The sequence below is a fragment of the Ammospiza caudacuta genome, chromosome 5, assembly GCF_027887145.1.
Source record: "Ammospiza caudacuta isolate bAmmCau1 chromosome 5, bAmmCau1.pri, whole genome shotgun sequence".
NCBI classification, from domain to species: Eukaryota; Metazoa; Chordata; class Aves; order Passeriformes; family Passerellidae; genus Ammospiza; species Ammospiza caudacuta.
The window spans coordinates 65,241,068-65,257,890 of NC_080597.1; the positions used below are offsets into that span (position 1 = coordinate 65,241,068).

The 16,823-nt window shown below is 38.9% G+C and overlaps 1 protein-coding gene across 1 annotated transcript in view; it reads left to right on the forward strand.

Annotated features, from left to right (window-relative positions):
- Positions 1–16,823, forward strand: part of RELN (reelin) — a 240,566-nt gene that overhangs the window by 28,759 nt on the left and 194,984 nt on the right. Inside the window, exon 3 of the mRNA XM_058805958.1 lies at positions 7,889–8,024. Coding sequence (XP_058661941.1) covers positions 7,889–8,024 — 136 coding nt within the window. The remainder of the gene's footprint in view (positions 1–7,888; positions 8,025–16,823) is intronic.

The following is a 16,823-nucleotide window of genomic DNA, read 5'->3' on the forward strand; positions in this document are numbered from 1 at the left end:
AAAACATGCTGGGACTATTAGGAAAACATTTAAAATAGATTTTGGCTCAAGCTTTTGGAAATAGATTTTTTTCTTCTTCTATATTTCAGCAACACAGTAACTTATTAGCATTTTCTATTTATATTACTGCTGGTCCCTGTTTACTGTTACTAAATCTACTTGCCTTGGAGCACTTAGTGCTGTGCTGCTCTCTGTGGAGCACTTAGATCTCAGCAGTAAATTGTCTTCTCATCCTCCTGACAATGGCCTGAAACCACCAAGAGGCTGCAGACCAGGGCCTCACCAACCCATTCCCCTGAGTCGTGCAGCCAAATCACACATTACACAAGGGACTCACTCAGTGAGGCGATATTCTTCACAATTCCACATTTCCACAATTCTCACCATTCTCCACAATTTCCATATGTGTAGGTCCTGTTAGGTTTAATGAGACCAGTACTTATAAATCCCTGAGATTAAATTATAACCCTAAATGAGTTCTAACAGAAAGTGCTCAAAAGTTTTGATTAACAATCCCATTAAAGAAGAACATTAAAAGTGAGATTAAGCAAAAAATATCCTCCCTTTCAGACCAAATTTTCAAAAATCTGTTCATTAGTTGTTCATTCCTGCAAATCTCTGTTTCTAGTAGATGGTTTGCAGAAAATATTCACAAATGTGGATATAAAGCACTTCTCCTGTAAGCACCTAAAAGCTCTATTCTGAACTGTTTCCCTGAATCCCAGTTTGTGAATGTAATTAAAATGTGAATTTGCAATAAATTATTGTTTTCAGAACTATGAAGAAAATATATTTACATTTCATGTATGGGGGAAAAAAGGTTATAAAACCCACTATTATTATCTCAAGTGTGAGTCACATCAGCACTGTGGTACCCTCTGAAGAATCAGGTTGCTGTACTCAGGCTCTGGTTTTCTCCTGACCACAGAAGGAATTATGGATTTTAGAGACAGACTTTATTAGGCTGTTTTACACATATCTGTTTTTTTTCCTAGTGTTCTGATTAACATGTAAATGGTATTTTCCCCCCAGCATTGCAGATAGTGAAAAAATTTATTATTTAATAGTGAATCAGTAGCAATAATAATAATAATGAAGCAAACACCTGACTTCAAGAAAGATAAAAATAACATATTGCTGGGTGGGAGAATGTGTCTGTTGGTTGCTGGTCTTTTCTTTCTTCATACTCTTTAATAATTTATCAAACCATCCTGACCCTTAATTGATCACAGGGCTACCAAGTGCTTTAGCAGTCTGCTACACTCTGTCAAATGAGATGTGTTTTTTCCTGTGAAGCAGAATGAAATCTCCCCCAAAAATCAATTGGCAACAGCGAATTTCAGCTGGGTGGGTGCAGTTCACTTAGGGCCACATTCTGCACTTTTACTCCAGTTGAAAGGAACTTACATATGTAATTTAGAAGCATTTAGCTGGCTACTTGCTTGGGTAAAAACTGCATGAGCTCACAACTGTACATTTGTGTTCATTCTTTAGAAATTATAGTTATCAGCTCCAGATATTTCTTTACCCCCAATGGTCCTTTTTAACGTGGATTATTAATGTTTTCCTTAAACATTTTGGTGGGATTTTTTTTTTAAAGGCAAAACCTACCAAAATCCAGGGAGCAATTTGATTTTCTTCCCATCACTATTTCTAAAATTTTAAGACTACATTGCAGGGTTCGGAGAGGGGTTCATAACTGTTTAATGATGTTGTTCAAATATTCTTCCAATAACTGAAACTATGGCATTATTTCACTCTCTGTAGCATTCAGTGAAAACATAAATTTCAGTTTTACATATATTTACAGGTGAGTCTCAAAAAGGTCCTTTAAAACATTTGAAGATACGCAGGACAAAGGGAAGTTCCTACCTCTGAAAGTGTGGTCTGAAAGCTGCAGCTTTAGCTGCTGTAAATAGCACATCATGTCTGTATACATTCAGATTTTATCCTAAATTGTTCCTTAAGGTCTCCACTTGGCTTTCTGTGAGTTCAGGTCGTGGCAGGCACCAGTGCAGCTGTGCTGGGGCCTGTGCTGCACCTCAGATAATGTGGATAACATGGATAACATCAAATAACATGGCTTCCCCTGAACCTGCAGAGGACCTTGGTTCTGCACAGTCCTGGAGCCCTGTTCTACAGGGGTTTTGCTGAGGAACCAGGCTCCTTGTTAATGGCACAAAGTTGTCACTTGTCCCAGCACTCCTGGATCTCAGTGGTGTGCTCTTCCATGTGACGGGAGTGTCACAGGGGGGCACCTCTATAACTGATCCTCAGTTTCTTAGAGAGGATGTGATTCTGGAAAGTGGAGACTGTGGGCATAAGCTCCCTGCCAAAGTGATTACTTTAATTGAAAATATTAAAAAAAGGCTACAATCATCTTTTCCATTTTGAAAAAATTAATCATCCCCCTCAGAAAAAGTCCCTGGTGCTGCATGGGGAAAACAAGTAGCAAGCCCTGGTTTGGCCACTTGTGCATGAGATTCAGCACAGGAGGTGTTTTCAGGCATAGTCACTTTTGCATAATTTTTGCTTTTTTACACCAGACAGAACTGTGCTTACCTTGTGGGTTTGTGGATCATCCTTTGAGATGCTAGAGCCTGGATGGAGAGCAGAGCCCCCAGCTCTGCTTCCCAAGGGAAGAGATGGTTCCTAGAGTTAGGTACTTTATTTTTGTAAAACGCAAAATCTAATTTGAAAATGTCAGTTTCTGACTCAAATTTATTATCTCCTAATCAGGAATTATTGCTTTCTCAAAGATGCCAGAGTTATTTTGTTACTTGGAGCTTTTTCTTCTTGGAATTTCATCAATATTTTATGTATGGCATTTTGCTCTCACTTACACATTTCTGTGAAAATGGAAGCATGAAGCAGATAATCAGTTTAGAAGCAGCAAAGCCAAAATTTAAATTCATTTTACACCTGCATTTAACATTCACTCTCTTGTTCAATATCATACTCAAATCATGTAGTAAATAGGAAGTGGTCTCTAGCTGTCATCTGGTTCATCACTGGAAATTCTGTTTCTTTTATAAGATGAAAGTTGAGCCTTAGCTATAAGGAAGGGTTTACCAAGGACCTTGACATGCACATGAGCTCCTTGTATGAAGTTCTGGTTTAGAAAACTGTTTTCTAAAGAGGATATGTCATGCTGTAATACAGAACATTATGTAGTCACATAACACAGGGTGAAAGTCAGAGCTACTGCAGGCCCATGCGTCTCAGACTTGCAAAGCAGAGAAAGATGTGACTCTTTCCTGCATTTATCTGGGAAAATTAGATTGCATTAGATGCTTCCCAAGCTCTGTCATTAGACAAGATCATTTTTGTCTTCCAGGGGCCCAAATGGGAGAATGGCTGCTATCATCTGTGTTCTCCCTTTTGGAGAAGTTACCCAACAAGGTGAATGTAATAATGAGTTCAGGATCAGCACCTGAATTTGGGCATTTGTGGACCACCATTTTCCCATCTCACACACCTTTGTGTGTGCCATCTTATAAAAGAAACAAAATATTTCCCTGCATTAGCTGTCACAGCCCTACTAGGGGTTCTAATTATCAATTAAATACTTTTAAACATTTAAAGATTGAAGTTATGTATTTATCACCTGACTTTACCTAAGCTTGTCCTTCCAATATTTTTCTCTATCCCTGCATTTCTTGTATTAATTTTATCCCTTGAAATCTACCTCTTCAAATAGAAGTTCTTTCATTGACTATAGATAGTGTATTGAAGAGAGCTAAACACATTTTGTTTAAAGTTTACACAATAAAAACAGCTGCTGAGTTCCCTCTTGAGAAGGACTGAGAATGTGTAATTTCTGTCCTGGCAGTGCTGTTGGCAGGTACAAAGCTTGTCTGGGATTTGAATGGTTGTAATGGTTATTCTGATCATACTGAGATTCCTAAAGCCTCGGAAATTTTAGGGGATGGAGAATCTAGAAAGAAGTCTGCAGCAGGTGATTATGAGAGTGCACACTGTAAAAGCCAAGGCAGAAGGAGTTCAGAGAGATGCTCACAGCCTTTTTGCATGCAGCATGTTTTAGAGCTGTGGATGGGTACCTCTCACAAAACTCTGAGCATTTCAGTACTCATTAAGTCACATGGAAACAATTGATTTTTTTCTGAAGTGTTTATAGACTTATACAGGATGATCTTAAAATTTCACCTAAAGATTTTTAGTTTTGTGCGACTTGTGAGACTTTGTGAGACTAGACTTGAATGTACATAGTGGCACTGGTCACCAGGGTGTGAGGGAGATACCTACACACAATATTGACCTGAGCCACTCTGAAGCTGTCAGAGGTACATAAAGGATCCACTTTTGTTCTTAGAGCTGCTATATTATCAGGCTTGTCGCATAATCATTTAAATTTTTTGTAGCAGAATGTTTTTTCACTTTTGTACTTTGATTTGCTATGGGGCAAACATGCAGCCTGAGAAGCAGCTTACCAGTTTGGAGAGGGGCTGGAGGAGAGGGGTGGAGTTGCCTTCCATAATAAGGAACTGCAAAAAGACTGGAAGCAAAAAGGTGGAATAATATTCTTTGCCCTTAATTTAACAAGTTCTTAGTATCAATTTAATTGTCCAGTGTTTTTTGCATTTTTATCCTTTTTATGTTCAACCTTCAATGGCAAACCTTGGAATTTAAGCATCAAAAAGTTTTTTAATATTGCTGTCATTCACTGAAGTTTCATTATTTAATTGTTGTTAAATGTTCTGAAGGCTCTGAACTCCTAAATGGAGTTGATGTACTCAGTAAAGGTCCAGCAGATGAGGAGGGTTGTTTTTATTGCAATAATATAGCAATGAATTATTAATAAAATATAAAGATAACATGGTAATAAAATTATAAAATTGGGATTTGAATGATTGCTGTACTATTCATTGACTTTTTTTCTGAAAAAAAAATTTAATTACTTGGGTTTTTTTCCTTGTTTAGAATTTATTCTAGTAACTGCAAAATTGTTCTTTTTTTAAACTGTAAATCAAAGGAAAAAGAAATTCTCCACAGATGTTGTATGCGTTTGATGTATTAGGCACATTTTTGCAGTATACTGCCTGAAACCTAGGGAATTCATTAACTCACAAGTTGCTGCCAAGGAGGGAAGCAGTCACATTCCCCAAGCTGCTCTGCCTGTCCCCTGGCTGGGGGATGTGTTAGGGCAGCCTTTGTCCTCCCTTGCATTTGCCTGGCTCTGGAGAAAGGGGAATTTCTTCAAACTGCAGGGCTGTTCCTGCTTCTCCCCTGACAGCATCTGTTATTTAATTACCCTGATAGTCTGAGGCTGGCTGTTCCCACTGCACAGCCAGGGATGGTGAGAGATGAGAGCTGCAGCAGCCCCCAGACCCAGCCCACTGTGCTGGAGCCACTGGCTTTAGCACAGCTTCAGAGAGAGGGACAGGCTTTGGGAACAAATCAGAGTTACCACCTGGCACCCTGGGCAAAGCAAAGCAGTTGCCCAAATGGCATTTGCTCTGTGAGGGACCTCTCTGGGCATATTTTTGGACATACCTGTCCCAGCAGAGCTCTGCTGCAGGACTTCAGCAGTGAGAGCAGGGCAGTGAGCCTGGGCACCAGGCAAGAGGGATTCCTTGAGGATGTTACTGCCACCCCTCCCAGTTAGCCAAGAGAGGAAAATAAAGCAATACAGCATGGCAAGAAGTGGCCAGACCTCGTCTGCACCTAGTCTCTTGCAATAAAGAAGAGTCAGTAAAATACCATCTCTCTGGATTTCCCTACTATTGATCTCCAGAAAAGAGGCTCCATTCAGGGGAGCTTGAGCCTTCTCTGTGACTACCCTGACACAATGAGCTGCAGCTTCCTTTGGAGATTTGAGCTGTGACTATGTGAATGACAGAAAATCTCATGTGGATTTTCAGTGGGGAACTGAAAAACACTGAATGAGGAGGTTGTGGTTGTTTGCAAAAGACACAGGCATCACTACCATCACCTGCTGCCTGCTATCACTCCTGGGATGGATCCCTTAAATTCACTGTGGCTCATTTCTCCCGCCCAAAAACTGAAGCTGGTTTAGAATTTCATAAATAACATCCATAACCTTGAGCTATAGTCTGTCATCCTCACCAGTACCTGACCAGGATTTCAGACATTGCCTTTTGTCTGTAAAATGTGAAATGTTTTGCTTGTGAGACAGCCCCCACTCCATGCAAGGTACCGCTGGCATCCAATCCCTGGGGGTACCCAGTGGAGCAGTGTGCTTGAATTAGGAAGGATTTATCCCCTCCTTGATGTAAAACTCTCACTTGCAAACTCCTTCCCCATCTGGATCTGTGGGGACTTACAAAAAATTGCTGTATTCAGATTACAGGAGAATTCCCAAAAACCCAGTAATAAAGGATTCTGATACTCAGAGATTGAAGGCACACAGTTGGTGGTGATTGGGGCGGGGCTGTGGCTGAGCCCCATCCCCAGTGGGCACAGCTGTGAGCAGCAGGTGAGCAGCACTGACAGCAATGAGCCAGGGAGTGCCCAGGGGCACTGACCGACACCAAAGGGAACAGAGGGCACACAGGGGCAGGGCATCAACATGAGGGGTATGAAAGGTTGGGCTAAAGAGCAAGGAGGGCAGATGCTTGAAGTGATGATAGAAGGACAGTCTTCTGAAGTGATGTTGCTCTATATGGGCAGACACCTGAAGCCTTCTGAAGTGATATGGTGTTACTCTGTATGGGTTGAAGCTTTCTGAAATTGTGTGTTGATGCTCTGAGTACTGTGCCTGTCTCAGCTGTGGTGTGTGCTGTGGTGTACACTACGACAAGACACAGGCTTTATTTCTCTATTATTGTTTGAATTGCAACAAGCAAATTCGGGAAATACCAGCCACTATAAACTTTGAGATGCAATCACCAAATAGCTGACTGACCTTTTTGAGCCCAGTAGTGCCTGCTCCCATTGCCTTTTCCTTCTGATCCTATTTGCAATATTTCAGCCCATGTCACTGTTTTCTGAAATGAAGGTTCAATATTTGAAGTAACTTGGAACAAGGCATTTTCTTCTGATAACTGTGTTTAAAAGAATAGTTTTATCATTTACTCTTTCATGTAGGAGGAGAAAAGGTGCAGTGATCCATTCTGATAAGATTGCCTTCCTTTAAGCCAAAGGGTGTCAAACAAACAACCAAGTTGTACGACTTTGTAGGAAACTACGAAAGGGCTCCAAGGGGAGAAAGATTGCTGTCAGACATTTTTTACATTAAAAATACAGTTCTTTCGTTTAATGTTGAACTGCAGTGAATTCCAGAGGGAGAGATTAATAGATGACATTTGCATTCATTCATGTATTAAAAGCACATATGAGAAAGAAGTAAAAGAAAAATCAAAAGAACATGTACTGGTAGAACTGTGGAAGGTTGTTGCTTTTACTTCAGATCAGAAGAGTTTGTGATTCCAGGGTTCATCTGGTTGTCCCAAATAGATGTCTTTCAATAGATAATATCTTTCTCTAAGAGCTTCATTTTTCTGACTAAAATAGAACTTTTTTTTTTTTTTTTGCTTCAGGTATTATTGTCTTTTAGATCTGTAATGAGTGTAAATGATGTAATGGAATAACTGATTTACAGTAGCTGTGATCCAGTTCCTCCTTCCAAAATGCAAATACTTCCTCTGGCATTGGCCTCATGAAGACTAATAGCAGAAAATACACGGAGCCTTGCAGTAAATGCAAAGTCAGCCTTGGCTCAGGCAAAGGCCAGCTCCAGTATTTTCATTGGCATTAATTCTAATTATTTGATGGCACGCCCCTGGGGTTTTTTCATTCCGTGTTGCCATGATGAAACACATGGCAGACGCATTTCTCGGTCTGTTAGCGCCTTGCAATGAGCCATTAACACTTGTTACTGTTTCCTTCCTCTGTCTCTTTCTCCCAGGAATTATGTCTGACCACCAGTTTGGAAACCAGTTCATGTGCAGCGTGGTTGCATCCCATGTGAGCCATCTCCCAACCACCAACCTCAGCTTTGTATGGATCGCTCCACCTGCAGGGACGGGCTGTGTCAACTTCATGTACGTATGGGCACAGAGCCATGGGCAGACACTCACTCTGGAGATAGTGGAACCCCCCAGCCTGCTCACACTGACTGACTAAAACAGTCAGACTACACTGACGGGTGTACACTGTAATTTGAAGTGAGAATATTGAGTTCTTCCTGGCTGAAGCATTTCTGTGCATATTGGGACTTCTTATTTTCAAAGCATGAGGAAGTTTAGCATTTAAAAGAAATTAATTCTTCTAATTAATCATATAATTGATCCTTTAAGTATATAGCCCATTTGCAGTGACACAGTCTTGTGATTATTGCATTTAATATGAGTTAGAACATCACACAAATATATTATTCATATTGTAAGAATCAATACAAAATGCAAGTATTTGAGTGTAGCTATACTCAAATATTTACTGTTCCTAATTTTTAACACTCTGAACTTCCGATGAACCAAGAATGACCAAGAGGGTTTTTTTGGTAATTTGTTTTACAGACATAAGTTATCATTTAATGTTTTAGCACCGAATAAAGTTCTAACAAAATAGCTTATCTTCAATCATTAGCATATATATTACTAACTTTTACCTTCAAGTAATTTCTAATTATTTGTCCCAGAATTTTATAGACCAGATTTGAGAGAGAAAATACACTGAGAATGCTGTCATAAGTAGAAAATGTTTCAAGTTTGACATTTTCAAGAATAAAAGGCAGACAGTTAGTTCCCTAATTCAATAAGTGAATCATTTCAGAGACATGTTTCTGTGTTCACTGTTGTCAAAACAAGTTTTCTGAGTATTATTCCCTTTCAATCTATACTGGGAAGCAGCAGGTAAGTGCCCCATATAATCAATTTTTTTGACTTTTGTAAAAAATAACAATGAACAGCTGACTTTGACTACATAAGTTGCTGATGGCGAGCACAGTACCTGTGGATTGATTTGCCTGTGAATTTGATATTTCCCCTTACCTACATAATGCACATTTTGCCTATACTGTCAGGATACATTATTTATTAGCTGTGATGACAATGTCAAGACATTTTTATTTCTGGCTATGTCTTCTTCTAAACATGTAACAGTAAATTGGGAAATAATAGTTTTGATGGTTGATAGCTAAATTGTGAGAGTGTATTTATTGAATATACAACAGTTGTATATACCTCGAGGAAATCTGTCAGCTATGGGGTTTATACAACCTTTAACTTTTTTCTAAAAATGATTTCTTTTTTGGATAAAGAAGCAGCTAAAGTTTGTTTGAGCTGCCTGTACATCTTCTCTGTTTCACTCTTGCTTACTCCCTTTTTTTCTTGAATTATTTTGTTTTCCTGCTATTCAAGAAATGTTGGTTGAATTTTTCGTCCCAACTTGCAGAGTGACTGTGAATGTATTTTTTATGAAATATGACCCTCCATTGTGAGTTTTGAGGTCAATTTCTAACCAGTCATTCATTTTCCTGTGGGTGACTTTTTCCATGGTTTTGTATTGGGTTTTTTGTTCATGTTTGCCATTGTTGAAGAAGACCTGACAAATAACTCTGCAGAAATACAAATACTATTACAAATGCTGACTCTCATTTAAGTGAAATTAAAGGAATATTTTTCTAAGGCAGTGAATGCTTGTCTATCTTGAAATCCATGGAAGGTTCAGCCCTGGCTTCAGTGGTAACAGAGTTAGATCAGCACTGAACAGTTTTGGAAATCAAACCTGTAATTTCCTGTTTAAGTCATAATTCTCCCCTTTGCCATTAGCACCCCTTGAACAAAGGTGGTGTTCCCACTGTGTTAGGGAAGTCCTTAGCCATGCATAGCAGAAATCTGAATTTATTGTTGGCTGGGTAGTTTGCAGCATGGATGTAAACCTACATCTGGCAGGGCTGAGAGGTCTGATCCTGCAAGGTCCCTGGGTCAGTCTTGGTGGCTTTTCAGGACGCCTCACATGAGGTATAAGGATGCTACATGGGTGATACTGTTTTGTCTTTGAGGATGAGCAAAATGCTGCAGTTATATCAGTTTGCTTTTCCATAGTACAAATTCAGACCAGAGTGGAAAGGCTCAGCTTCTCTGGAGCTGGTGTTCACTCCAGGATCACACTTGTCTGCAGGAACACTGGGTAAACATGATCATCAGGTGAAAGAAATGTAAAGAGGGGAAATATGTTTTACCTCTAATCCTCCTCCTCAGTTTTTCTTCAGCTGCCCACACTTTCTTGCCTCAGCTGGTGTTTCTCCTGCTTACTAAATCACACATTGCAGTAAACAAAGCTATTTTTGGGGTACAGTGTTAGTCTGCCTACCTTACCCAGTTCCCTGAATACAAGAGTTCCAGAGGACTCTATCTTATTTGTCTCCTTTTGTGCCTTTATAGCAAATAATAAGTTTTCTTAACACTTTCAACTGAATATAAAGTTTAAATTTAATATAGATTACATTTAATATATAAATTTAATTAATTTTTGTTTAACTTTGTATAAATTGGAAGTGCTTAGAAGAGATACATGAATTTATAGACTCTGACTATAGTTCAGTATAGGTAAGAGTTTCCTATACTGTGTGTTGCCAATTTGTCTGTGATTCAGATCAGCTCATTAGTCTTTGACCTCTCTGGGGATGATAATAAGGTTATTAATTAGCATTGGCTTTGACATGCGATTTTTGAGTGTTGATTCCTCTCCCTGGACAATTCTCAGGAGGAGCTGAACAAAGGTCACCAGGCAAATCTCTCACAGGCCAGGCAGCTTTGGCTATAGATGCACAGATAGCTTTTATTAACTGCACATACTATTGACCTGTTCTGGCTTCCACTGAAGCAGTGGAATTCTGTGGATGTGACACAAAGTCAAGACCCTGTAGCCATCATGGCCAAAATTCCCTTTCACTTCATCTGGGCTTTTTGGTGTGCTATTGTAGAGCTCAGTCCTGAAAGACAGGAGCCCTAAGACATGAGATTTGTGCAGTGATGCTGTCAGCCTGTTGTTCATTGTAGCTCTTGTATCCACTGGCAAGCAAACAAACATGATAAAGGGTTTGAGATATTAAGATACTAACTTTCATAAAAATCAGTAGCCAGGCAGACCATTTATACCTGTAAATTTGGGCATTCCCAACAACAATCCTCCCTGCTACAATGTGATTTGTTTATAAACTGCCAGAAATATTCCTGCTGTCCATGTGTCCATTCCCAGTTCCCAGTCCTTGCATTTCGCAGTCATGGTGCAGGAGGAGGCTCCTGGCCACACTCAGGTTATTGACACAGCCAGTGAGGGATACACAAGAGTATTGCTGTGCTGTGGGGAGGGATGTGGGGCACAGCTCTGCAAGGAAAGTAGGCTTTTAAAATTATTTCACCTTATTATGGCTACTGAATGAATATTAAAAATACCTTTCTATGAAATACACTTCTAAGAGAAACACAGAGTGCTGTTGGTGTTCCTGTAGTACATCTTAGTGTGACCCTTGAGTGTGTTTTCACCATAGATACTGCCAGCTGAGCCGAGGAAATGAAAGCTAAAATGCATCATTTATTACAGAATAGTTTTCTTAGCAATAACCTAGGACTGTGTTAAACAGGTATTGAGCACAGGGCCCTCCCAAACAAATTGCCAGGATCTGTAAATGCTCTTTGCCACCACAAAATAGTAGGTCCTCCTTTAAGCTAACAAGTAATTTCTCTGATTGTGTGCAAATTTGTAAAATATTATCTTCATAATCCTTCAGCTAGGTTTGGTGGTTTGTAATTTCTTCTCTAAGCTCATGCTAACCTAGTTAAAGCTCAGCCTGACAGCAGGGATAATAATGGCTGTTAAGCAGGGTGGCATGCTGGGCTGCATCTTAGGATGTTAAGCCTGTTGTTTTATAGATGGCTTAACTTACTAGTTTGCAAAAGTGATAAAGCTGACCCAAATAGCAAAAGCATATTTTGTTTTGACCACCAGCAGGGTTTATTTCAGAAGTTCCAGCTATTGTATTAAATAGAATAGCAGGCTGTAGAACGTACCTAGAAAAATAAGTATTTTTCTTGTGTAACTATTTGTGTTAGTCACTGAACAGGTGTTTAATAATTATGACTGTGTCTATATATCCACTATAACTTCTATTAATGGAAGACTGGACTTCTGTAAAGATATCTGCTGAGTCTAGGCAGAGTCTAATAAGCTAGTAAGTGCTAAAATCACATCTTTTGTGACACTTAATTAGCACAGCCTGTGGTGCAAATGGCTCGATAGGAATGGGAATAGCTGTGGTGGTCTCTCTCTGTGAGCAGTGGTGGCTGAGGCAGGAGAAACTGATTCTCAGCACAGCTCCTGGAAAAAGTCTGGGGCTGAATGCTGAGGCAGACAGCTGAACTGTTGGAAGATATTTTCAAGAAAGGAGATGTGTTTTTCACTGAGAATATGCCTCTTCCCATAATCACTTAAAGTTACAACTCCTTTCTGGGAAGTTTGAAGCACCCTGTTCCAGAACTGGTCTTTTCATGCCCATGTGTTTAAGCCTGTTTCAAGAACTGGCAATGGTGTTAATTATGAACTCAAAATACCATGCTATACAAACACTACAGAGCATGAAGTCTGTGATTGAGAGACTTGGTTACCTATTTAAAGCATTTGTAGAAAACCTATGATAATAATTATAGAAATATTGAATAAACAGCGAAGAAGATTACATGCTTTACTATATTAGTTCTCTAGCCAGGGTGGGAAAGAACTCTATTATCTGAAGGAACCACATTCCCCTGGTAAACCACTTAGCTAAACTGCCATTTAAGACACTGTTTACTGTGGTTTTTTCAATTGTTTTAAAGAAGTACAAAGGATAATCTTAAAGATTAAGTACCCAATTATGTTTGTACACAATGATAATACCACAAATAGTAACATAAAGTAAACAGAAAACAGCATCTATCAGAAGTGAGGTCCCTTAAGTCCCTTGTATTTATGTATCATCAACTCTCAATTATATGGTCGTGTATGTTTTTCTCCCTCACATTCTTATGATGCCACAGAATTGTACACTGAAATACACTGTTGTTCACAGCATTCTAGTTGCTGCTATATTTGAAATCTCTGCATTCAGTTGAGGATTGCACCATAACACATATGCAAACCTTAATGTACAGATAACCTTGACTTTGGGGTTTTGTAAAGAAGCAGCTCCCTGCTTCAGTAAGTGCTGCATTTCTCTTCCTACTCTTTACTGCAACAAAAGGGTGAAGGAGGATATTTCATAGCACTCTTTGTGATATTGGTGTGGACTCTGAGTCAGGGATTGCATGGGCAGCATCAAATAAGAAACAGTTGCTGCTTACAGTCAGTTCCAACATTTAGCCCAGTGTTGCAGTTATTTTTATTTTTCCATACTGCTTATAACTTATGCCTTGTAGAAAAAAAAATATCATCAGTAATTGTTCCTTGCTGGTGTGTCAGTCTAGTGGAACTATGAAGAAAAATTACTCCCTTGCTTGGTTTTCCACTTCCCTGGGTAGAGGCATTGTTGTGCCGTCAATCAACATTATGTGTAATATTCTGAAAATCACAAGCCAATATTTGATTCCTATCTTGGCTCTGCTCTCATGTCCCATTTTGATGTGGTGCCCAGATTACCTCCTTCATCTTCTGTGTTTGTTAATTTCCAGTGAAATGCAAACTCTGTGCATGGAATCATTGTGGCTCCTCTATGACCCCGAACAGCAAAGTCTTATCCAACTATGTGGAATTAGATTTAACTTGTCTGTTAGCTCTGTCTCAGTTTTATCATTTTTGTGTAAAGTAGACTGAGGTGACTAATGAGAAATTGTGGGTGTTTTCAAAAACTTTTTTTAACAGAAGATAGTAACACAAAGGGTACTGTGTAGGTGAGTTCTCAAAAATGTTCAGAGCAAAGCAAGAAAACTATGAGAGAGGGTGAAAGCTGGTAGCACCTAATTTTCCACTCCTGAAAAGGGGTTTTCAGTTGTTTCAGCTGGGGATGGGATATGTGCCTGTCTCCAGGGAGGTGTTTATATGGGCTGTGTGTCTGTAATTCCCCTGAGGGTTAATGGAAATGCAATCTGGTTCTGTAGACATCCAGGCCTGACATCCAGCTCTACATCTAGGGAGAGGTACCTGCAGGAACACAAGGTCCCTAGTAGCTTCCTGAGGATGTTTCAAATTATTTTACTACTTCTAGGCAGCAGAATTAAGTTCTAGATCTCCACTGACAAAAATGGATCTCTAGCTACATAGCTTGCTTGTGGACCTTTACAAAGGCATGCATTTTAAGATTTTTTAAATGTGAATTGGAATCCCACCCGGACTCAGCTGCCTAAACATAAGCATCCTGTACCAAGTCATAAAAATGAATTTTCATCCCCACCACCCTCAGCAGTAACTAACTTTGTGTCAAGAACTTTCCAGTGAGTGGGCTGCTCAACAGTTGAAATTTGCTGAAGGGTATGAATAAAAATGGCAACTATGTAAAGTTCATAAAATCTTGCAATTATTTGCCTTTTTCCCTGTAGGTCAAATCTGTTGTGCAATATTATCTCAGATGACTGATATTCCTACTAAAAGCCCAATTTAATGAGAGGACTACTCTATTTTTAAGCTTATCTCTAAGTGTGCAGACAACTGGCCATTTGTGATTTTAGACTCCTCACACTGTGTTGTAGGTATAAGAAAAGCAGAACGAACAAAGCCAGAAAAAATGGTTATGTGAGCATGTATTTAAAGTAAAAGCACATGAAAATTCTATTGGTGTTAGTTGAATTTAAATCCAAAGATGTGCAAGAAGCATAAAATGCTACTTCTGTTAGTGTTGTGTAATGGCAGAGTAGAAACTGCAATGTTATGCTGTATTAGGATGATTTCTTTTCTTTGTGTGATGCAAATTTATTATGTCACATACTTGTAATGTATGATATCAGAAGGAAGCTCAGTATAGCCTTTGGCTTCTCTGTAAAGATCTTGTTGTGGCTTCATATAGGACTCTGGCACCACCTGCATGAAATAAAATTAAATTTAGTAATTTTCTACTAGTATTATCTGAATGATAAAATGGTCATGGTGAGAATTGCTTCCCTTCTTACAAATGTTCATTTAGCAATTCTAGAAGCAGAGATTAGATTCTACTTTCTTCCTTTTCTGCACAACATTCACATTATTTTTGTGCACGAGGCCATCAATGCACAATCTGTGAATCAGTTATGAGTAACTGTGTTTAAGATTCTCTCTTGAATTTTGATAAAAATATCTCTGAAACTGAACCTCAGGGTGATTTTTCAGAATGTATTTTAGTTCATCAACAGCATAAACCTTTGTTTCATTCAAAGCATTGCTTTATCTTCCCCTTTTCTCAAAATGGCTTAATTTTGAAAGCATGACTGGAGTACAGAACATATTGCACACACTCCAAACACTGTTTCCACAAATAGATTTTCCTCTGTATCACAGCAGTTGAATGAAATATCTCTTGCCTAATAATAATTCATCAATAACAAACCTTTCAAAATTACATCCTAGAAGAAATATGCTGAATGAAATAGCCACTAGCCAGTTTTGGGAAGTTCTTTTGGAAATGTTAGCTATAGAAAGAGTGAGCACTAACCATACCTGGAACTATTGTCTACAGGTAGATATGTAGTGCATAAAACATGAGTGCAGGCAATGGCAGAGGACAATTGTAAAAGATGTGTTAGGAAGATGAATTTCAGTCCTGCAGACGAGGCTGTACAACTAAATTCCATGTCTGCATGGAAGTCTCTGGTACCTCTGGAATGTCTCCTGGTGGGCTGTTGGAGCCTGATCATTTCAATGCCATCTATGAAGCAGATAAAATGTCCAACGCATGAATGGAGTCAAATGCATTGTCTTGTTTCTGGGGAGTCCTTGACTTCTTGCAAGGGACTGTTGCCAAGTGACTTGGTGAAGAGCTTGATCCTGCAGGGTGCTGAGCACTGCCCTTGATCCAGCAGAGCAATCAGGTGTGTTCATGCTGTCATCAAAGGCACAGGCAACACTTTCCCATTCTTTTAAAATTCATGCCTTCACAATATTTTTTAAAATTTTTCTTCGTTTGTGTACACAGGTAAGGGCATATAAGGATGTTCTGACCATAATTTCAGTTCTTACAAATTAACTTTTCTCACCTTGTTTGTTTGGAGGATCTTTAATAGAGTGATCTACAAAATATTATGTAGACACACAGTAATATTCAGCAAGGAAGAAATTCTCCCTTTGTCTGTATAACAATGTTCTCCTCATGCTGAATTTTAGCAAGAGTTTAAAAACAAGAAAGAAAGAACACCTAAACTTGAAGACAACAAAAACATTTGATCAGCTTTTGCTGCCCTCCTGCTGGAAAAACTTGATTTTGAGTATTCAGAATGAATGACTGTGATCTGTACAACAGAGTTATCTGTTGTACAGCAGTTACCAGCTAAAAGACTTGAAGATGCTACAACAATTCAAATGGTACATTTTTATTTAAAAGCATATTATTGAAGTATTTCCCATACTGTTTTGTTGCTCTTGTTGGTGATTAATGGCTATTTTCATTACCTATTTTACAGGTACATTGGCACTGTAACATTATGTTTTAAGGTTGATGGTGTTGTTTTCCTTATTGTTTTGGAGTGGCTTGAATATTTTTAGTTCTTACTAGAAGTGTAACAAATACATTTTCTCTTATAACCTTCCAAATATCCCTCTTAGATCAACATAAGCTGTTTAGCTCAAGTAGCAATGTACATTTGCTTGAGCCATTTTCTGTGAAAAATGCATTTTTGAAGTTTTAAAGAATAAGAACTTCTCCAGCAATCTCTGTGATTTCCCACCCAAATAGGGAAGAG